At 40.4% G+C, this 23,924-nt stretch overlaps 1 protein-coding gene across 2 annotated transcripts in view; it reads right to left on the reverse strand.

Moving 5' to 3' along the window:
* Positions 1-22,319, reverse strand: part of LOC127662091 (monocarboxylate transporter 9-like) — a 31,140-nt gene extending 8,821 nt beyond the window's left edge. Inside the window, exons 1-3 of one of the 2 annotated variants that reach the window (XM_052153063.1) lie at positions 21,707-22,314; positions 20,987-21,227; positions 3,337-3,480 (exon numbers count right to left, since the gene is read on the reverse strand). In XM_052153063.1, coding sequence (XP_052009023.1) covers positions 3,337-3,480; positions 20,987-21,185 — 343 coding nt within the window. In that variant the 5' untranslated portion in view covers positions 21,186-21,227; positions 21,707-22,314. Of the gene's footprint in view, positions 1-3,336; positions 3,481-20,986; positions 21,228-21,706 lie in introns of both variants that reach the window. The other variant, XM_052153062.1, reaches the window with a different exon arrangement.
* Between the last annotated feature and the right edge of the window lie 1,605 nt (positions 22,320-23,924).

A 23,924-nucleotide genomic window follows, 5' to 3' on the forward strand; every position in this document is an offset into this window, starting at 1 on the left:
TCTTGTCCCCAAGAAGGACGGCGGCCTCAGACCAATATTAGATCTCAGGGTTTTGAACAAAGCGCTTGCAAAAGACCGTTCAAAATGCTTACAACCAGCAAACTCCTGGTTTATTTCTCTCGATCTGAAAAATGCATACTTTCAGATTCAGATAAATCCCGTCACAGGCCATTCTTGAGATTCAGCCTCGACGGCCAGGTTTATCAATACACCGTCCTTCCGTTCGGCCTGTCCTTAGCACCCCGTACTTTCACGAAGTGCATGGACGCTGGCGCTCGCACCCCTGCGGAGTCAGGGTTTGCGAATTCTGAACTATTTGGACGATTGGCTGATTTTGGCACAATCACATACGGAGCTTCTGTCTCACAGGACAGTTCTCCTCAGTCATCTGAACAGTTTGGGCCTTGCAGTCAATTGGACCAAGAGCTCACTACAGCCCATTCAGGCAATTTCCTTCCTTGGAATAGAACTAGACTCAGTGGCAATGACGGCTCGCTTATCTACACAGCGCGCCGTGTGCAGCGACTAGCCGCGTCATTTCAGATGAACAGCCTCACACCTCTGAAGAAATTTCAGAGAGTGCTAGGCTACATGGCCTCAGCCGCAGCAGTACTTCAGCTGGGTTTACTGCACATCGCCCGCTTCAGCATTGGCTAAACACCAGCGTCTCGCCGGGCTTGGGCCACAGGCCGCCAGCCCATCAAGGTGACTCAGACCTGTATTTCAGCTCTGCAGCCCTGGACAGTGGCCGAATGGTATCAGCGGGGAGTGACAATGGGAGCTGTATCTCGCCGAAAAGTCATCTCGACAGACGCGTCCAACACGGGTTGGAGCGCGGTCTCGCGAGGGCTCTCGGTTTTCGGCCTATGGTCAGTTCAGGAAAAGCTCCTTCACATAAATTGTCTGGAAATGATAGCGGTCGAGTACGCGCTCGTGCGCTTTCTCCCGGTCATTCAGGGTCACCACGTCCTGGTCCATTCGGACAACAGATCTGTGGTATCCTACCTAAACCGTCAGGGCGGTGTCAGATCCAGGAACCTCTTCCATCTGACGAAACGCATACTGAGTTGGTCCCAGTGCCACCTGCGCTCGCTGAGGGCGACGCGCGTGCCAGGCCACCTGAACGACGGCCCGGACAGACTGTCCAGAGACAATATTCCCCAGGGGAATGGTCCCTGCACGCTCAAACAGTCCAGACGTTATGGCACCTATTCGGCAGAGCGGAGATAGACCTCTTTGCGTCCAAAGAGAACTCTCACTGCCCAATATTTTTCTCGAAGCGAGGGCCGCTGGCCCAGGACTGGCCCAGGCGCCCGCTTTACGCCTTCCCTCCCGTCTCGCTATTGCCACAGGTAATGCAGAGGATCAGGAAGCGTGTCACTCGGTGCTCCTCATAGCCCCACGTTGGGAGAATCAGACATGGTTCCCGGAGCTTACGCAGCTGTCACTGACAGCGCCGTGGCCCATCCCAGTGAGAGCAGATTTCCTCTCTCAAGCTCGCGGCACAATCTGGCATCCCCACCCAGAGCTGGGGCTGCATGCGTGGGTGATCAACGACTACCCGTCGCTCTGCCAGAAGGAGTAATAAACACCATCATACACGCTAGAGCCCCTTCCACGAGAAGACTCTATGCGTCAAAATGGTCTGTGTTCTCAAAATGGTGCACCGACCGAGACCTGGACCCGTGGACATGTGGGGTGTCAGTAAACTGCCGTATTTCTACAAGAGCTGCTGGATAAGGGCAGATCCCCATCCACGCTCAAAGTGTATGTGGCGGCCGTTGCGGCGTTCGCTGAACCCCTGCACGGCCAGTCATGGGGTAAAAGCGAGCTGGTCATCCGGCTTCCTCAGGGGAGCTAGAAGGATGAACCCCAGCGCCCCCATCGGTTCCTATCTGGGATCTTTCTATAGTTCTCGAAACTATGAAAGCCCCCTTTCGAACCACTTCAATCCGTGGATTTGAAATACCTTTCACTCAAAACCGTTTTTCTGACTGCCCTGTCATCAGTCAAGCGCGTGGGAGACCTTCAGCTGTCTGTCAGCTGCATGTCTTGAGTTTGGACCAAGTGACTCCAAGGTCATTTTAAAGCCTAGACACGGCTATGTTCCCAAGGTGATCGGTACTCCTTTCAGAGCACAGGTCATTTCCCTATCGGCGCTGCCAGCATCCGATAGCTGAACGCGACGCCAATCTCCTTTGCCCGGTCAGAGCACTGAGATTGTATACTGCGCGCTCGCCGCTTTCAGGCGCTCTGAGCAGCTTTTCGTTTCGTTCGAGGGCGCACCAAAGGTCTCGCCGCCTCGAAACAGACACTATCTAGATGGATAGTGGACGCTATTGCTGCTGCATACGCGTCAAAAGACCTGCCATGCCCGTTGGGCATTAGGGCTCACTCCACTAGAGGCATGGCATCCTCGTGGGCATGATCCAGCAGGATTTCCATTCACGACATATGTGTGGCAGCGGGATGGACTTCCCCCTCCACTTTTGTCAGATTTTACAATATGGAAGTGCCCGCTCTGCAGGCAAAACTACTAGCGGTTTAATACGCTACAGCTCCCCTGGTGAGCTGCACTGATGGGACACATTCCACACAGACCGGCACCGCCGCTCTGTCGTTCCCTTCCCACTATGTGCTTATGTATTACACAATCAATGACCCGCATTCTTGCCGGCCAAACATTATTTCCCCACTCATAAGGGCTCCCCGGGTCCCCCTTAATTCCCTGGGGCTCATACAGTGGATGCTTGGCGCGACGGCGTTGACAATGGGTTCCCGTAGCGTAAGCTAGCTTCCATATACTGAGAGAACCTCTCGTAAGAGAACGTATCGGTTACCTAACGTAACCTCGGTTCTCTCTAGATGAGGAACGAGTATTGCGTAGCCGGCCGTGCTTCGCGCCCACGGCGACTTTTCGCTTCAGTCAATGAAAACCAGGGTTCCAGCCTACGAACTACGCTTATATGCACTCTAGTCACGCCCATTTTGGCGGGCTTTGTTGCAGTGAGCGCGGACGCTCTCTCATTGGATGCGAGTTCAGCCCAAGCTCGTCTATAGGCTGCAGCAGTTGCCGCAGAGCAACCTATGAGCTCGCTAGCTAGCCCGCTCAAGGTCTGCAGCTGCCGCACTGCGTTGACAATGGATACAAAAATTAAGGATAATTTTTTGGCTTCAATATCTCAGAAAAGATGAATCTTTCCCGTAGCGTAAGCTAGCTTATGCAATACTCGTTCCCTCATCTAGAGAGAACCGAGGTTACGTTAGGTAACCGATACGTTATAGAATCATCATAGCAGTTGAAGCGAAACTGATACATTTATCTTATTTTCTTACCAACAACGATGCCGTAGGAGAAGATGAGGAAAGATATGTTTGGGGCAAAAGCACTCAGCATTAGACCACCGGCCACCATGACACCACTAAATACCATTACCGGCCGTGCCCCGAAATTATCCACACAAGCACTGCACACTGGACCTGCACAGGGAGACAGAGATAAATAAAAAAGATTAAACATCACAAATGTACCAAACAATTAATTCTCTACCAAAAAGAGGAACATCATTACAGCCAGTGTTGGGTATGTTACTCAGAAAAGTAATCAACTACAAATTACTTCTATAATATTGTAATATGATTACTTAAGTGATTACTTCAGCAAAAAAAGCAATCACATAACTAATTTCCATTACATTTAAGTTACATTATTAAAAGAAAAGTTACATTTTTTTTCCTCAACTAATTCGAAATAATGTCCTTGTCAAATTCATTGTTGCATGCCAGTTGCGGCCCCTGCATTTTAAGTCTAGGCCTTCAGTGTGATTCATGCAGTTAACAAAACACCATTTCACAATGAATAAGACACCTTATAGACATCATACATTATGTCGCAGCCAACTAATCATACTAACTGACATTTTAAAAACTCGTCCACAAACTAAAGCCAAAACTTGAAAGGACACTGAATGCTCAAGGTAGCCTAATCTTAACTGCAGCATGATTGATTTGTGAAATATATTATTAACTAAAGAGTTGGATACGTCTCTCGAACAGACATTCAAAAATCTAATCTACCAAGGGGGTCTATAATACCTGGAAAAAGCTATCTGATAATATTTGCGATTTAAATCTTGCTTGCAATACATTTCACTGAATGCTCAAGACATCGTAATTTAGAGCTTTGAAAGCTCTATAAATGGTGATAACAGCAGTGAATGATGACAATGACAGCCGTCTTTGTCCTGATCTTGCCTCTCGCTGTCACGTGGTGATCAGGAGAGATGAGAACGGAAGCGGTGGATCTATCTTAGGTGGACTTTTAATGAAGACGTTGAAAACACTGACAAATATCAAACAAATGAAACAACACTAAATAGCCAACTAGTACAACTAAGAACTGACGAGGATGGAAGAAAACTAGAGGCTATTTATACAAACGGGTTGATAAGGGAATGGAGAACATTTATATTTACATTTATGCATTTGGCAGATGCTTTTATCCAAAGCGACTTACAGTGCACTTATTACAGGGACAATCCCCCTGGAACAACCTGGAGTTAAGTGCCTTTCTCAAGGACACAATGGTGGTGGCTGTGGGGTTTGAAACAGTGTCCTTCAGATTACCAAATTACCAGTTATGTGCTTAGACCACTACACCACCACCACACCATGAGAACAGGTGAAGAACAGGTGAAGAAGATGAGCAACAGATGGCAGTGATGAGGGCATGCATTATGGGGAATGTAGTTTGGGGAGAACTGACAACAGAGGACAAAAACCAAGACAAAATAAGAGTCCTTGAAACAGAATGTGAATAACATTAATGTGTGATTGCGTCACTCAAGGCCAGCTAGAATGCCTTTGCTGTGTTCCAATCCTCACCCTATCCAGCTGCCAGTAGTATCCGAGATTAGAATTAGTGTGTCCCAAATTGTATTATGTTGAAATAAGTGTCCTTATGTTACTCTAATGGTCTACTGTTTCCGGTAGATTTTCAAAGTGTGGTTCGGTGAACACTTTTTCTGTTAATATTGCCCACAGTCCTTTGCGTGACAGAAGGCAGAGTTTTGAGATGGTTAGCTGCATCCCAAGAACCGGTGTCCTATGTTTTCTAGTGTAAGAACTTATAAATAGTATCAAAATATTTGTATTGTCATTGTAACAAGGTTAAAATGGTCAAGGAGGCGGGAACCGACTGAACAGTCAAAAAAATGCCATATGAGGCATCCCAGCTAACAGAGCAGTTGGCATTCCAAAAGATTTTTATATGACAGTATTTTATCTATATTTCAATCAGGTCAATTCTCTGAGGCCATCAGATGACATTCGGCATTTCAGCTCTTCCTCTGCACTTTTAATATTCCCTTCCAACTCCACGAGTTCTCGTGGTTTGGATTTTTTGATGAATGAGGCATCCAATTGAACAATCAACAACAGATGAAATTAGGGATTTAGATATATAAAAACTAAAAAATCTATTCTAGAATAAATCCAACAGACTGATGAAAAAATATATAGTCCCTAACAGATGGGTTCAAAAGTCTCTAAATATCTGTAAGACCAAGATTTTTCCTCATCCTGTGAAGTGTCACTGTTGCTCTATGGGGCTTGTACATTTTTACTTCACTATGATCAAGGACTGAGTCCATCAAAAGATTAAAGTCTACTCCCAATATTATATCATGAGGGGTGCCAGCAGCTTGCAACATCCCTTCAAGATCTAAAAAAAAGCCCTGACCATCAGCGTTAGGTGTGGAAATATAAGCCAAAATCAACCTTAGCCACTGAATTTATGCTAAAACAATAATGACTCTTCCTAATTTATCTTTAATCTGTTTGAGACATTTGAATTGTAGATGATTACTTACAGTATCAATGTAATGACTCTTAATTGAGCCAGCACTAAAGAAAACATGTCCACCCCATATCTTCCCAAATTTTTCAGCTTCCTGTAGGGAAAGCTGGTTTTCTTGAAGAAACACTATATCATATTTTATTAAGAAATAACATTCCTTCTTTAAATGGGGTGCCCCAACCCATACACATTCCACGTGAAGAGAGACAATCCAATCATATTAACATTTTGACATTTTAGAAAAAATATATTGTGTGTCAAAAAAACATTTATAACGACCACATTCCAACATTAGTGCAACAATCAAACCCCGAACTTCCCCCGAACAAAAAAAAAGCGATTAACCCCACGCACAACAGCGCCAACCGGTGTCCATCCCTCTAATCTCAAACAGTCCATGTATGTCTACAAGACTCCCTGCGACAACCTTGCCATCAGATTGTTCAAGTCTGGTGTCTTCACATACATTCTGTGAGACAGAATTACACAACAGAAAATAATCTATAAAACAAACTCTAGCCAATAGGAGGTATAAGCACAAAGAACATGCAGATTCATCCACAACTGTCCTGAAGGAGTGCTATTCTATTCAAGCCACTAGGTGGAACCAGCACAAAAATAAACAAAACAGCCGCTCAGTTCCTCGAACAGTCAAGTGAATGTGCTGTTAGTCAGGCCCACACATCTGCAACATGAGAACCACAAATAATTTACTCAGTCATTGACTTTATGAAGGACATTGCTTGCTGTGGGCATGTAAATATTTTGTGGCCATCCTTAGTATCTATTCTCGATTTGGCCAGGAACATCAACGCAAAAGCAACCTTCTGTTGATGTAAGACTTTCTTGAATTCCTTGAATCGATCATGTTTCTCTCTTGTCGAATTTGCAAAGTCATTCCACTCTGTGAGCTCGCTCAATTCCCAGCTTATGGCCTGCTATGTCGAGCAGACTCAGGAAGAGCTTGTCTAGGAATTTCATCATATCTCGGCCTTCTTCGTCCTAAGGAATTCCAACAATTCGGACATTGTTTCGCTGGTTGAGATTCTCAAGGTCTTCCAACTTTTCCCAGACACACTTCAAGTCTGCCTTGGTCACTAGCAGATTAGCAGCTAATTCCCTCTCCGATGACGCCAAATAATCAATCTGTTTCTCAACATCCAGTACCCTTGTAACCAACTCAGTGAATTTCATCTCCATGGCAGTGATCTATTGACGAATTACAGCAAGATCCTCCAAGTCAGTAACAACCTTCATCAGCATTGCCGTCATGTTCAACAGTTGACGCTGAATCTCATTCACCTCACTGGCCAAATTGAGTCCCTGGTCCGAGGCCTCCGGAGGGGCGTCAGCTTGAGTACGTAAGTGTCTTTAATGTCTCCAGAGCCTGAGGATTTTGAATTATTTGACTTATTGTCTTTCTAGTACAGTTTAGGATCATGGTGTATCGAATCTCAATGGTTTATGACACAAAAGTATTAAAACTAGCAAAGTGTGCAGAGCATGCAATTCTCACATGGTGCCATGCGACTCGCCGATTTAATGTGTTTTTAAAATCACTCCACCACTGCTAATCCAATCTGGCACCGGGGATGTTGCTGTTGATTCCTCTCCATCTGATGCTGGCCCATCTGATGTTGTGCACAAGAGAAAGTGAAAGTGATCTTTTACAGTACCGGAGGGATCTGGATGAAAGGGAGGCAAAGAGAGAGGAGGAGGCCCAGCAATGGGAGGAGGGAAAAGAAAGAGAGTATGGTAAAAGAGAGAAAAGAAAAGATGAAGAGAGAAAAGAGAGAGAGGAAGAACCCTGGAGATGAGAGGAAAAGTTTAGGGAGAGAATGGAGAGGAGAGAGGAGATGAGGCATGAGGAGATGAGACGGAGGGGTGCAGAGATGAGAAGAGGGGATGAAGAAATGAGGGGAGGGGCTGCAGCACAAGAGGAGAGGTACCTCTCTTTAATGGAGGGCCTCACAAAATCTTTGTTAAAGTAACTGTATTAAAAATATATATTGTAATTAAATTAAATTAAAATGTTATTAATACACAGTTTTTGATATATTACATTATACTCTATGTTCCATAACACTGTCTGATGTGATTTTATTTTTTATTCCACTACAGTTCATATGGAATTAACCCAAAAAAGTCATAGTATCATCAATAATAGTACTTTATATCTTTTTGGATTGATGCTATTACAGATAGGTTGCATATCATTTAAGACACCACACTTCCAGTTAACTGGGTCGCAGAGTGAGCATGTCCTCCCTGGATACAGGTTGATGGAGATTGTGTGGAAGAAGCCATTGGTTGAGAGCATGCCTGGCAAACAGTCATTGTGGGGAGTGTGCAAACACAAAGAACACTGACAACCACATTAAATGCAGACACAGTTACTAATGGGACATGCAGAATTGTAAGGATCCCTAGACAAACAATAGGCAGATAGGTTGAATGCACTTCAGTTTACCTGTGTTAGTGTACCGTTATCTTGATGTGTAACATATACCATATTTGGTTCATTTTATGGTTCATTTCAACAAAAGGTTTTATTGGTAAAAAAAAAACTACAGATTTATCATAGTCCAATCCAATAATCTTTTGCAATTTGGGTGGCATCAAATGACAAACCATAAAAAAAACTATAGAAAAGTGATTGTTCATAAGAGTATTATTTAAAGTAATATATTACTTTAATGAGAGCTATTTCCCTCGTGGTGAGAGCTCTCGTGGCTGAAGCTACAGAGGTTAGTTTACTCTCTGTCTCTGTAGCGAATGTAACCCGATCCTTCTGATGGGTGAATATCCGTAAATCCGTGGGTCCAGATGGCATTCCGGGGCATGTCATAAGAGTGTGTGCGAACCAACTAGCTGGTGTTTTTACGGACATTTTCAACCTTTCCCTCTCCTTGTCTGTATCCCCACATGCTTTAAAACATCCACAATTGTGCCTGTACCAAAGCAATCCAAAATCACTTGCTTAAATTACTTGTGTCAGGTTGCTCTGACCCCCATCATCAGCAAATGCTTTGAGAGGCTAATCAGAGATCACATCTGCTCTGTGCTGCCTGCTTCACTGGACTCACTGTAGTTTGCATACCACAACAACCGCTCAGCTGATGATGACATTGCATCTACAATACACACTGCTCTCTTCCACCTGAAAAAAAGGAACACATGTGAGAATGCTTTTTGTAGACTACAGCTCAGCATTCAACACCATAGTGCCCTACAAGCTTGATGAGAAACTCTGGACTCTTGGCTTAAACAGCTCGCTTTGCAGCTGGATCCTGGACTTCCTTTCAAGCAGATGCAAGGTGGTTAGAATGGGCAGCAACATAACCTCATCACTGACCCTCAACACTGGAGCCCTGCAGGGCTGTATTCTTAGCCCACTCCTGTATTCCCTGTACACACATGACTGTGTGGCAACTCATAGCTCCAATCATTAAGTTTGCTGACGATATGACAATGGTAGGTTTGATCACTGACAATGATGAAACAGCCTACAGAGAGGAGGTGCACACTCTGACCTGCTGGTGTCAAGAGCACAACCTCTCCCTCAATGTCAGCAAGACCAAGGAGCTTGTGATGGACTTCAGGAGAAAAGACAGAGAACACTCCTGGATGTCAGGAGAAAAAACAGAGAACACCGACCCATTACCATCAATGGAGCACCAGTGGAGAGAGTTAGCAGCTTCAAGTTCCTCGGTGTCCACATCACTGAGGAACTCACATGGTCCGTCCACACTGAGGCTGTTTTGAAGAAGGCTCACCAGTGCCTCTTTTTCCTGAGATGGCAGAGGAATTTTGGAATGAACCACCGTATCCTCACACGGTTCTACACCTGCACTGTAGAGAGCACCCTGACTGGCTGCATCACTGCCAGGTATGGCAACATCACCACCCTCAACCGCAAAGCCCTGCAAAGGGTGGTGCGAACTGCCAGACACATCATCAGAGGTGAGCTTCCCTCCCTCCAGGACATCAATACCAGGCGGTGGGTGAAAAATTCTAGGAGGATCATCAGAGACTCCAGTCACCCGAGCCATGGTCTGCTCTCACTGCTACCATCAGGCAGGCAGTATCGCAGCATCAGGACCCGCACCAGCCAACTTCATGACAGCTATTTTTTTGTATACAGTCTTCTTATATTGTGTGTACGGTATATTCTATATTATTAGGTGCATATTGTGTTATTTAACAGATATGTAAACTGTGTTATGTGTAAATCAGATGATTATTGTAATTGTCATACTTCTATGTTGCTTGGAACCACATCTAAGACTTTCACCCACTTTTGACAATAAAGGGATTTGACTGAATTTATTTTTTATATTATTTTATTTATTAATGCAGATATCTAAAACCAAGGGTCTGAATAATGATTTTTAAAGCAACTAATACAAATAATACAAAAAACAAATATTGTTATGTTTAATCTAGTGTGTGAGTTTTCAGAACTTTATTACAGGGGAACGTTGAGATGAATGATGGGAACTCATGGTCGTTTTACTGCTTAACATAGTCATGTTCCATGAGAGCAGAAACATGGATAACAGGTGTAGAAACTGCTGCTGCCAGATGGTTCCTCATGATGTCACCACACACCACTACTCTGGGTTCGGCATTGTCATCGTCAACATTATCATCATCATCATCATCATCATCAACATCCCCATCTGCTTCAATGAAGTCACCGGTGGCAAAGCACATGTTGTGTAAAATTACACAGCATGTCACAACAATGGCAACGAAGTTTGGGCTCACCTCAAGTGCTTTAAAAAAGATGGACCTCCACCATGTTTTTATGTCAAAGGCCCTCTCAATCACACACCTGGCTCTGGAATGGTGCCTGTTATAGCGGGCCACAACTGGGGATACAACAGTATGTTGCAACAGTAAGTTGCTTAATGGTGATGGGGAATGTCAAGCAGGGTTATCCCCCATCTCCTAAGAGGTACAGATGCTAGCTGTAAATAGCACTGTTCTTAAGGGCCCTTGCGTCGTGCACAGAACCAGGGAAGCTGACACAAACATTCAAGAATTTTCCCTGGTGGTCACACACAGCCTGGAGTTGCACAGAGTAAAACAATTTTATGTTGAAATAGCAGGCTGCATTGACTGCAGGGGGCTATATGTGGATGTGGCAGCAATCAATTGCTCTGAATGCCACACTGAAAGCAGGAGAGCCTGCCAGCCTGGCAAACCCTGCACCCACATCCTCTAGCGCCTCACCCTTTGGAAGCTGAACAATATTTTTAAGGAGGCCAAGGACAGTTCTGCTGACTTTGTGCACAACCCTGTGCACTGTTGACTTGGGGATGTTGACGGCAGAGGAAACATCTCGACAGGATGAGGCATGGGCCAGCCAGCAGAGGAACATTACCACCTCTATGGCTTTTGAAAATCCTTGGTCAGGACGAAGACGATGATGAGATGAATGTAAGAACCCAAGCGCAGTTTATTATACAGTGCCAACAAAAGACACAAAACAAGAGACTAGACTTGACTTGACTTAACTATGACTATGACTATGACTATGACTTGGCATGGCGTGGCATGGCGTGGCGTGGCGTGGCGTGGCGTAACTATAAGAAAACAAACAAAGAACAAGACTCAAGTTCAACATTACCGGATTACACAATCACAATACTCCACAAAGACATCAGGGCTATAAATACAAGTTAACAAGACCACCGATGAAAATACAAGACTGATAACAAGACAATGAAACATGAACCAATAACAAGACAAGACTAATAAACAAAGGAACCAATAAGAACAAAACACATGAAACATGGGAGGAACAAGAAATCAAGTCAAGTCAAGTCAACCTTTATTTATAGAGCACATTTAAAAACAACAGAAGTTGAACCAAAGTGCTTTACAGATCAAACAAACAAAATATATAAAAACAGACAGATTTAAATATATATCACGAGGAACAGGAAATATGGCAACTAAACTTTCAAAATAAAAGACATGAAATCACAACATGAACAAAAACAAATTGAAACATGTCAGTTGCATTCAGCTGGCACTAAGATGTTGGGTTGCCAGGCTAGAAAACAATAAAGAGTACAGTGTTATGCAAGTGTTTGTGGTTCTTTCTTGTTAAATGCTATTGTTTTGCATTTCTAATCCTAGATTTATACAAAAAGTAGCTTAACATTATTTTATTATTTATATATTATTTTAATTATGTTTAACTAAATTATATTATGAGCCAAATTTCCTACCCAAGAGGTAATTCTGTGTATAAATGTGTACGTGTACATATGTGTGTGTGTACAGTATGTGTATACATATACAGAATATATATATATATATATATATATATATATATATATATATATATATATATATATATAGACAGATGTGTTTGTATAAATATATGTGTATGTCTGTTTTACATTCGAGTAAAATATGTTTTCCCTGTAATGTTGAATATTTAATACATAACGAACACATTTTAATAAGGATAGGAGCATTTTAAATCAATTAAGTTTGGTTTGTGTAATCTTAAAGTTGTTACATACATCATTATGGTAGGGTGCATTTTCAGGGAAGCGTAGATGAATTCAGGAAAAATAAATCAAAGGAGAGGGTAAATGGAATTTTATAATAATATGATTTCTATATTATAAATTACATAAGAAATAATTAATGAAAGGATGTAGAAATGAGATGTGAGGAATCTGTTGTGTAGATTGACGACATATAGATGACCGGAAGTGCATCACTAAGTGCCAGCGTTCGCTTCTGTAACATGGTACTATTTTATGACTTGGTAGTATGTCCCAAACCTTGCACACTTTTTTGCTACCTACTTAAAAGTGTGTACTGTTCCATTACAAAAACAGAACACACTTTTAGGGCATAGTATAAGTAGGCTAATTGCAGCACTTGACTGGGACTTAAAAGACTACACCCACCAAGAATAAATAAATCAATCTGATTGGCTGATGAATCTAACAATAGATACCCATTAATTTGCACTGTTGAGGGATTCTGTAGAAATTCTAAAGGCCTAATGGCGAGTTTCGACATCCTCCATGATCGGGGCATAAGTGAGGCTTGAGGGGCGCTCATATTAACAGATTACACCGTTCCTACTGCAAGTGTGAGTAGCGAGGTGACGCATCCCAGAAGCGTCTCAGATGCGGCAGAGCGTGGATAGTTTTAGCGTTGAGCCTATTTTTGCTGCATGGCTCACAATGAGCTCAGCGGCTCTGAGTGCAATGCAAACCTAATATAATCAGGAGATTTTAAAAAAGGCAAATCAAAAATGTTTAAACCTAATCTATAGTACACTACAATTTATATGTCTGCATGCAAGTAAACTCAATAAAAAAACGCAAAAAAGGAAAGAATGAATAAACTGCCGAACCGTTTGTGTATGTAGGTGTACAGTTTAGACACAACATTAACCAATCACAACCAAGTGTGCTGATAAAGATGAAGTGCATGTGACTGCCTGTTGTTGCCCCCAGCAATAACCTCCGCTCATTATGAAACAAATTTGGCATAAGACCTCATAGATAACCTGATTTTCTGGGCAGAGGCGTATGGCGTTATATATGTGCCTCATTCCTGAGCGAGTAATTGTAAGTTTTGAGCACAGAGAACTATATTTTGCAAGCACATTGCATTATATTTTGAACAGAAATTAACAATCGCAAATAAAAAAATCGTTTGAGCAAAGAAAAAACGATTCCGTGCTCAATAAATGTATTTGCTATTATCCATATTAACGTGCAATAATAACCCTCTCACGCAGTTTACTCAGGTGCTCTCACAAATTTATTCTCTGCGCTCTGTCAAGTCCCTCTCTCGCTCAACCTCTTAATTCTGTGCGCGCTCAACTCTTGACACACACACGCGCTCAACTCTTGACACACGCGCAGCTCAACTCTTCAAACACACGCCGCTCAGCTCTTGACACACAGCGGCTCAACTCTTGACACGCAGCGCTCAACTCTTCAAATACACGCGCTCAGCTCTTGACACACCGCAGCTCAACTCTTGACACACAGCGCTCAACTCTTTACACACGCGCTCGCTCAACTTGCAACAGCGTTACAAGTGTGCCACAAAATCAACCAATCGGAAAAGTAAAGGTCAATTGTGATTGGCTGTTGGTCTCCAATCACCACGCAGCACAAAGATGACGAAAAATGTATTTTATGGATAGATGTCTTCTCTAGCCACCATCAAACATGACAGAGTCAAATGGTGAAAACTGCAACAATATGCCACAACGTCAGGTGAGTTAGTAATTTCTAGTTTTATGATGTTATGGTTTTCTATGCCTTTGATGAAACCCTGCTATTATCTACGGAAGCGTATTGCATTCACTTGAGAAAAAAAAATCTACTCTGTTTTTCTGAATTAACGACTTAATTATCTCAGAATTACGAGATAATTTTTCATGGAAAAAAGTTTTTGCTCTGTTTTTCTGAATTAACGACTTAATTATCTCAGAATTACGAGATAATTTTTCATTAAAAAAATATTTTGTTCTGTTTTTCTGAATTAATGAGATCCCTCAAAATCCTGCCAGGAGCACTATTTTAGCTGCATGCGCATGAATTTATAGAGATATATTTTAAACTTGGCCTTCAATACAAAGACATTACTGTCTATGACATTTCTAATACTATCATGGCTGAGACACGCTTTGATCTTCCAAAGGACACTAATTACACGAGAACTACCGGAATTCTGTAACTACTAGAATGGCCATAGTGGTCATTCTGACCGTTCATACTACACTGTACCAAATGTCATGTCATATTTACATTCGAAACTTCTATTGAGGGTTTAGAATGAAGCTTCTAATGTCTGTCGTCATATTTTATGGCGTCATCACCCTAAAAATGTATTGAATAAAATAGAATAATATGGATCAAATGGAGCTGCTTAACGCATGAATAGTCCTACATAATACGATCTTTTTTTGTAATATATAATAGTGCTAGACTATATATTATATACTATATATACATTTTTAGGGTGATGACGCCATAAAATATGACGATAGACATTAGAAGCTTCATTCTAAAACCTCAATAGAAGTTTCGAATGTAAATATGACATGACATTTGGTACAGTCTAGTATGAACGGTCAGAATGACCACTATGGCCATTCTAGTAGTTACAGAATTCCGGTAGTTCTCGTGTAATTAGTGTCCTTTGGAAGATCAAAGCGTGTCTCAGCCATGACAGTATTACAAATGTCATAGACAGTAATGTCTTTGTATTGAAGGCCAAGTTTAAAATATATCTCTATAAATTCATGCGCATCTAGCTAAAATAGAGCTCCTGGCAGGATTTTGAGGGATCTCATTAATTCAGAAAAACAGAGCAAAAACTTTTTTTTCCATGAAAAATTATCTCGTAATTCTGAGATAAGAAATACTTTCCGTAGATAATAGCAGGGTTTCATCAAAGGCATAGAAAACCATAACATCATAAAACTAGAAATTACTAACTCACCTGACGTTGTGGCATATTGTTGCAGTTTTCACCATTTGACTCTGTCATGTTTGATGGTGGCTAGAGAAGACATCTATCCATAAAATACATTTTTCGTCATCTTTGTGCTGCGTGGTGATTGGAGACCAACAGCCAATCACAATTGACCTTTACTTTTCCGATTGGTTGATTTTGTGGCACACTTGTAACGCTGTTGCAAGTTGAGCGGCGTGTGTGTAAAGAGTTGAGCCGCGTGTGTGTCAAGAGTTGAGCGGCGTGTGTTTGAAGAGTTGAGCGGCGTGTGTTTGAAGAGTTGAGCCGCGTGTGTCAAGAGTTGAGCCGCGTGTGTCAAGAGTTGAGCGCGCGTGTGTCAAGAGTTGAGCGCGCGTGTGTTTGAAGAGTTGAGCGCGCGTGTGTGTCAAGAGTTGAGCGCGCGTGTGTGTCAAGAGTTGAGCGCGCACAGAATTAAGAGGTTGAGCGAGAGAGGGACTTGACAGAGCGCAGAGAATAAATTTGTGAGAGCACCTGAGTAAACTGCGTGAGAGGGTTATTATTGCACGTTAATAATGGATAATAGCGAATACATTTATTGAGCACGGAATCGTTTTTTCTTTGCTCAAACGATTTTTTTATTTGCGATTGTTAATTTCTGTTCAAAATATAATGCAATGTGCTTGCAAAATATAGTTCTCTGTGCTCAAAACTTACAATTACTCGCTCAGGAATGAGGCACATATATAACGCCATAGAGGCGCTGCTGTTTCTTGCAGAAGAGACGTGGTCATTGCAAAGGTCAAACGCGACCACCCTGCTCACGCGCCGCTCACGCCTCGCTCACTGAGGATGTGTGAACCCGGCATAATGGGGTGGATCTCAGACTCACTTGCTGTTTCAGCTAATGAGCTCAGATTTAGTCTTATGCATGGTTTGTGAAACCAATAAATTCTGATTGGATAAACTTTAAATTTTTCCTTTTTCGTTTGTAGATGAATTAGTTTGGAAAGCTGTTAAAAATACATAGGCAAAAAGGTGATGAATTACAGAATTAAAAAAACTATTTTAATTATTAGGCATGTTAGGCCAGCAGAGAAGGCTTTGCTAGCCCTGGAATTCGCCACTGTCGCATGCAAATCATACACATACAGCATCAAGCATTTCTCCTTAACAATTAATTTTTAGGGGGCCCTTCAGCTGTCACAGAAAAGCAAAGAGATCTACAGTACATATAAACACAATTAATGTTTTAAATTCTACTTAATACTATTTTTGGAAAGTGTACTCAAAGTAATGTACTCAAAAGTTATTAATATAATTGTAAGTCAGTAACTTTAATATGACACCTAGAATTTATCATGTAATGTGTTACACTACTTTGTAGTGTTAGATTCGAGTCCACCTTAGTCGAGTTCAAGTCAAGTTCAAGTCTTTAAACAATTGAGTCGTGTCGAGTCTAAAAGAGATCGAGTCAAACTCAAGACCGAGTCCATAACAGGCAGAGTCCGAGTTGAGTCCGAATGAATCTGCTCATGGATCTGAATTAAAATTGTAACTGTAAACTCAACATCAATATTGTAAGCTTATTTTAACCTTCACAACAAAGAAAAACTATTTCTCAATATAAATGCAACAAAACCCCTCTGTTGCATTTCATATTCACATTTTATGATTAGTATCCTGCTGAAAAAACTTCAAACTGGTTTCAGAATGTAAACACATTCTTTAGGTTTATGAAGACAAAACTGTCATTCAACACACTTATTATGTTCTGTTGACTTTTTCAATTATTTGTAGACTTTTCCCCTCTACTCAAACATAGACATAGTAAACATAGTTGTTATATTTCATATATTTTTTTCTACTTCATTTTCATTTTGTCAATTCAATTTAGTTTAGTTTTATCTAAAATTATGAGTGAAATACATTATTAAATACATTTCATGTAAATGTATTAAACAAATGTTAAATTAAAATATTTAATAATGCCCATGAAATTAAACTTAAAATAAAACAGAAAAGGTCAGATACCATAAGAGATGTATTTTTATTCTACTACACTTCACAATGTTCAGTCCTCCTGCTGTGTTCAGGTATAGTCTACTTCCCTAAAGTTAAGATACATTTTCTCTCCTTGAGCTGGCATGTTCTTTTCAAATTATATTTTGTATGGATAATAGGTTAATATAGATTTCTCCCCTCACTTGTGTTCTTCATTGTATTTTTTTCATTGGACTTTTTTGCCATTGGAATGCAAGAGCCACCTTTACAGTAACACACAGAGGTTGCACTATATATATGTAACAGACTGAGTTGTACAATTTCCATGGTTTATTTCATCCGTCATATTAGTTTAAATATCCCTAATACGTAGCATATTTGATTTTGTCTCTATATAGTGAACATTTTCAGTTAGAAATGGCTTTGCATAGTAACTGTCTGATAAATCATTTGTTCTATTTAATAATTTGCAGAGTTGGGGAACGTACTTTCAAAAGTGTACTTACGTCATTGATGATTCTGGATGAGAGAAGCAGGGCACGTGTGATGATCTCTTTCGCACACACACATACGGCACACACGCAAGGGAGAGAGAGAGAGTCCTTCGAAAGAGTACGCGCTGCTGCTCTCAGCCAGAATAATCTCACATAAGGACATACGCATGAAAACTGATACACAGTATCAAATACACAGAATGTTCGATAGTAGACTGTAGAGAGCACGTCATTATAAAGACAAAGACAAATCCTGGAGATTTAGAGGCATTTTTGAAATCCCAGCCGAGATTTTTCAGGTCTTATAAAAGAGGACATGTCCGGGATGTATGGTCACCCTATTTACGTTATTTGTTTGTTTGTTTGTTTGTCATTGCATCACAAATCAATGTGGAAATTGTGATGATGTCATTAGACACAAATTTGACTGTATTAACCTGTAGTGTCTCCATTAAGTACAGTACATTAGCCTGTATGGCCATGATATATTGCCTTAGCTAAACTTTAGCTAACTTATTACATTAGCTAGTAGCTTATGCATGTTAGCGAGACACAAGTTAACTATATTTGTCTTTTGGCTAATTAGCTGTAAAGTCTAGGCACTGGTAGCTTAGTCTTTTGTTCATCACCACTTACCTCCACACAAGCCAAGAAAAACACAATTGGGATAGGTGCTGGGGGGAGGGGGGGGGGCTGACTGTCTGGGTGTCTGATGTGCCAATGTGTGCTGCACTGCTGCATGGAGACATGGAGGAGAGAGAGAGAGAGAGAGAGAGAGAGAGAGGAAGGGAGGGAGGGAAAGAAGGACGGAGGGCATCGGAACTCGACATAGTCGCACCTATTGACCTGATATTTTTATTTTTATTCAATAAATATATTTGTTTGACAGGGAAGCTGTGTGCAAACAGGAATATATATATATATATTTATTCATTTATTTAAAAAAAGCACCCCAGAAAAAAGGGCAATTTCTCTTGAGGAAGAAAACGGGCAGGTGTTCAAGCCCCCTTTGATGTCTATGTGTGCTTTTGCCTGAGTCTTAGTAAAAATGCATTTGAGTCCGTGACAAGCCCAAGTCCATTAAAAATGGACTCGTGACGCGGACTCGACTCCGAACTCGAGTACCCCAACTCTACTACTTTGTTAAAAATAATAATAATAATTAGATTCTAGTAATGAATTAATAATGTTTTACACCCAACACTGCACATAACTGATGTGTAGAACTAAAAGAAATGCCTTTGTAATGAATTCTGCTGTTTTTTATTTGTAGCATCTGATAAAGTTCTTTCTTTTCTATTATAGTCTTTGTTATGCATATAAAGGCATAAAATGTCTGTTGATTATGATTTAATTTTTAGGGTAAGAGGTAATAAAATATCAGTCTTGAGAATTTGTTTTAATTGATTAAATTGAAGTCAACGAATGAGACACAATGAGTTTTAATTTGTTAAAAAACAATATGCACTCATAAAGGTAAAAAATATTGCTCCTTAATAATTTCTGAGATTTCTAGTAGTACCACAGTAAATCTTTATCTGTCACTATATGAGTGATAGTTTCCGACAGACAGAGCCCTGGCAGGACCACTGAGAACCAACTGGTTCAGAACAGCTAAAACAGACACTTCAGTGTAAAAATTTAAAAAGTATTTGTGTATACTGTAGAGTGTTCTAGGCTTTGTTATTTCTGGTCACAGAAAGGCCTCAAGTATGGATTTGTTTAAGAAATGTAAAATCTTTACAAACTACATGATGCTCAACCAAGAATATGAAAAGATTATTAATGATGCTATTAAATGTCCTGTTAATGAGTTGCTGCAGAAATAACCAATGACTCTTTTAATAAACAGTACAAATCACCTCCTAATATGGTGGGGGTTGGGGGGCGGGGGAATATGATTGTAAATGAGATGGTTGGTGGATGGCTGCCCATATCGTCCATGCCTAAATCCGCCACTGTGTATGCCAGACCCCTCCTCTTTATGTCTCACTCTCCGATTTCTCTCTCCTTACAAACAACTTCTCTTTATTTTTGTTCTTATGGTTATTTTAAAAAGTTTCATAGTGATGGCCCTCACAAAGAGCAATTTCTAGCTGAAAAAAATATATATCTTAGCATAATAAGTAAATTATATTCACTTTACAAATGTCCAGAACTTTTTAAGATGTTATTAATGTCCATGATTTTTCCAGGCTTATAAATCACAATTTTGTAATTCCCTGAAATGTCCCTGTTTTCAATGACCGTGGGAAGCCTGGTTCTCACTCACAATCTTCTATTTCTCTCTCTCATGAGAAAAGTGAATAGGGTATTCTCTGGGTTCTGTGTCAAGAGAGATTTGACCCCTGCAATGCAGACAGCAATGGCTGACTAATATATACAACTACACTGTAAACAAATGAATAAATAAACTTGCCATCTCTTAGTCTTTTCCATGGCATTTGTACACTGAATCAGCAGCATACTAGGTGAGTAATGAACAGTATGTTGTAGTGTGTATGAGATTTATAATTCAGATTAGATGATTTTGGACATATAAACAGGTCTGGCCAGGTTTGGCAGGTTCTGGTTTAATAAATTAATGCCTGCATAACAAAGAGTTTGAGCAGTATAATTTGACTATTTGGTGATCTTTCTTGTTATTATTATAATTTTTTTTAATTATTATTTTTGTCCAGCTATTTAAGAATGTTAAGCAGTCCTTGTGTGTATGCATTAGATGATACTGACATATTTCACATTTTCATAATGTACTGTACATTACATAACAGCAGCAACAGGTTTTCAATAGGGAACCTTTACAATCTACATCACACACTCACATATGTATCTAAATGTGGGCATACTATAAACATCTATTGTTTCTATATAAAGTCAGTTATAATTATTATAGACTAACCCTAACCTAAAACATAACCCTATCCATAAAAGAAAACGTATTGTGTGTGTGTGTGTGTGTGTGTGTGTGTGTGTGTGTGTGTGTGTGTGTGTGTGTGTGTGTGTGTGTGTGTGTGTGTGTGTGTGTGTGTGTGTGTGTGTTTTCAAATGAAGATGTCCCCAAAGGAAGATATTTTTCAGATTCATCAAACTTCTGTAGACAAACATGTCTCCAAACTATAACTAAAGACACATGCAAAGAGATATAATCAGTACTCACTGGTGATGAGTGCCACCCCAGACACCATCGATCCGACCCAGGCCGTCATGCTTTTGCCTTCCTGGAAGGCACTAAGCCACTTGGGGTACAACACGCCAACAGACTGGGGTGATCCAAAAGACAGGAACTGGGCCATGAAGGAGGACATCACAATCATCCATCCCCATCCACCATCTAAATTACCCTTTGCAGCACCCATTCTCAGCACTGATCTTACGCTGACTTAACTAGACACAGGGACCTGCAGCAAGTGTTAGAGAAAGAGACTGAAGTATATGTGGGATAGCTAACTTGTCAAGCATTGACAGCAGACAGTGTGTCATGCTAGGCTATAAATAATCTAAAACTACTTGATACAGCATTTTTCTCATTTGTGTATAATTAAATGCAGTTTGTATGACCTCATACAAATTGAGAGACTACATACAACATTTGAACTTTAAAAAAAATATATTATCACAAAGCAGGACTTTTTAAGCAAACTTGCAAACTCTAATTGGTGATTTTAAATACTAAAAAAAACAATGGTCACTAGCTAAAGCACCTAAAATATACACACTACAATATATATATATTTTTATGAAATATATATATTTCAATATAGAGATTTTTTTAAACTTGTAGTTTTTAGTTAGGTTTAAAATGTAAACTTTGAATATAAACATTTTAAAAGACAAGAATAACTAACAAACTTGGAACAAAATCTAACTTAACACTCACTGCAGGTGGATGTTGTTCTTACTGAGCGAGTTGCGCTGAACCGCTCGTGCCTGGTACACCAGGCCAGTCTTTCGCGCTCCACTGCCGAATACCTTCGCGCGCTCAATAACATCGCGCGCCTCCTTATTTTGAACGCTCCTGGAAATAGACCACACCTCGAAGGAGGGGAGTCCGCAGACCGGACTGCCTTCACTTTGTCCATGGATTTTTTTTTTTTAAGTGGTTACATAAATCCTCCTGGTAATATTACATCCCGCAGTGCCAGTGGCGTGAAGACAGAAGAGTCGCTTGAAGCGCGGTCACTTCTTTCTCCCTCGCGCGCGCAGAACGGACCCAACGAAGTGCGCAGAAGTTTCTCATCCTCAACTGCAGCCCGCCTCCAAATAATAAACAGCCAGTTTATTTCACAGCATATCATCGATTTGATAAGTTATAAATAACAATATGAAGCAATATCAGGTTGTTTTGTTCTTTTTTTAAAAGGTGAGTATAATGGTTGAGCTGGCGAAGCGTGTGACTCACCTCCGGATGCGCGTGATGACAAGAGAGATGCGCTTTCTGAATGCCTCAATCACGCTAGCACCAGGGGCGGAGCTAGGGGGTGGCCAGGGGTGGCCACGGCCAAAATGGAAATAATCGCTTTTATTATAGATATTGATTGCTATTTGTTAAATAGGTTTGGTCAGCCTTTTGGCTGTTGTAATTGTGCTAAATAAAAAATAAATAAATAAAGTGATCTTGAACATGATTTTCTGGTCCTGTTTAAACTGTTTTTTTTTTTTTTTTTCAGCATTGGGAAATATGTATTCTGTTTTCAAAGTGAATTTCCTAAGTTTTATTTGATTAAATAACTTGAGGGTGAGTAAAATTATGACACAGTTATTTGGTGAACTTTAATAAAAATGTAATTGTAGGCTAGCTATTGTACATTATACATCATTGTGATTTTGGGCACCTACAATACTTTAAAAATTATTTTAAGGTTGGATGAGTGCCATGTTTGTTTGCAAAATTATGTTTTTTGTGCCACCCCAGAGTAAATGCTGGCCCCTGCCCGGCCACCCCTATGAAAAATTTCTGGCTCCGCCACTGGCTAGCACCCCGCTTTACTTGCTCCTGTATTAGGTTGGACATTTGCGGCCAGAGCACACACATTTTTTCTCAGCAAGCGTCCTTCTTTTCCGTGAAATAAAGAACCGGTTGGAAGCTGTTCTCACCGGTCAGATTACTGTTCTCCTGACTCATGGAGAGCTTCACCGGTGTGGCCGAGCAAAGTAATGTGATAGAGGGCGTTTCAGGTGCTTTAGTGTGATTTTGTAAGGATTTCATTTCATAAGGATCCAAGGCAAACTATTCAGTCTTATAAGTATAATTTCAGGTCCGTGTATCTGAGACAAAACATGTCAAATTAGTCAACTGAAGGCCTATAGCCTATACTTTATAATCTGACACACAACATCTGCAAGTGTAATAACAATACTAGTCCTATTATTCGGCATATGCTCTTCTAAATACAGTTATTTATTATTACAGAAGTAATCCTTGAAATTAAAGAATAAGATGTTACACACTTAACAAATTTTACATAAAAGTTGTGCAAACTTTCTTTATTGAAATTAAAATCTAACAGATTTGTTACCATCTTTTATTTAAGCATTAAAATGTTAATTATTCACAAAAACAGAATTAGCTATCTCAGCTTCATTTAAAAAGCTAAATTAATTGCATACATTTGTGAATAAAAGATTAGATCCTTAAATTAATTTGGTTATAGGTTATAACTAATGAAGACTAAAGTTTGTTTTAAAATAAGATTACACATCTCTGAAACAGTGTGCAAATGTAAAATTCCCTGACAAAACAACATAACCTGCTTGTGCACACTCTTATTTTCAGGTAATCTGTAAGTTTCTGGAGTTTGGCATCACAGCAGACTGAAACCATTATGTTAATTCATCTTTTGTATGGCAGCACATACTTTATAATTCAATATCTGTTTGATTTTGGTTGATTGAGAATTTCAAGTACATTTGTTTTGACTTGACTGCATAGCAAACTCAATACCTTATTTTAATGAAATTCCTCTTTAATGACTGTTACAGGGGCAGATCTTTATAATTCCCAGTCAGCTTAGTAATTGCTTTCATTTCAGTTAGGACAAGACTTGAACTCAAAAGAGAGGGCAAGAGGGTGAACGTCCCTTTATTCCCACCCTTCT

Source organism: Xyrauchen texanus, chromosome 22 (assembly GCF_025860055.1).
Source record: "Xyrauchen texanus isolate HMW12.3.18 chromosome 22, RBS_HiC_50CHRs, whole genome shotgun sequence".
NCBI classification, from domain to species: domain Eukaryota; kingdom Metazoa; phylum Chordata; class Actinopteri; order Cypriniformes; family Catostomidae; genus Xyrauchen; species Xyrauchen texanus.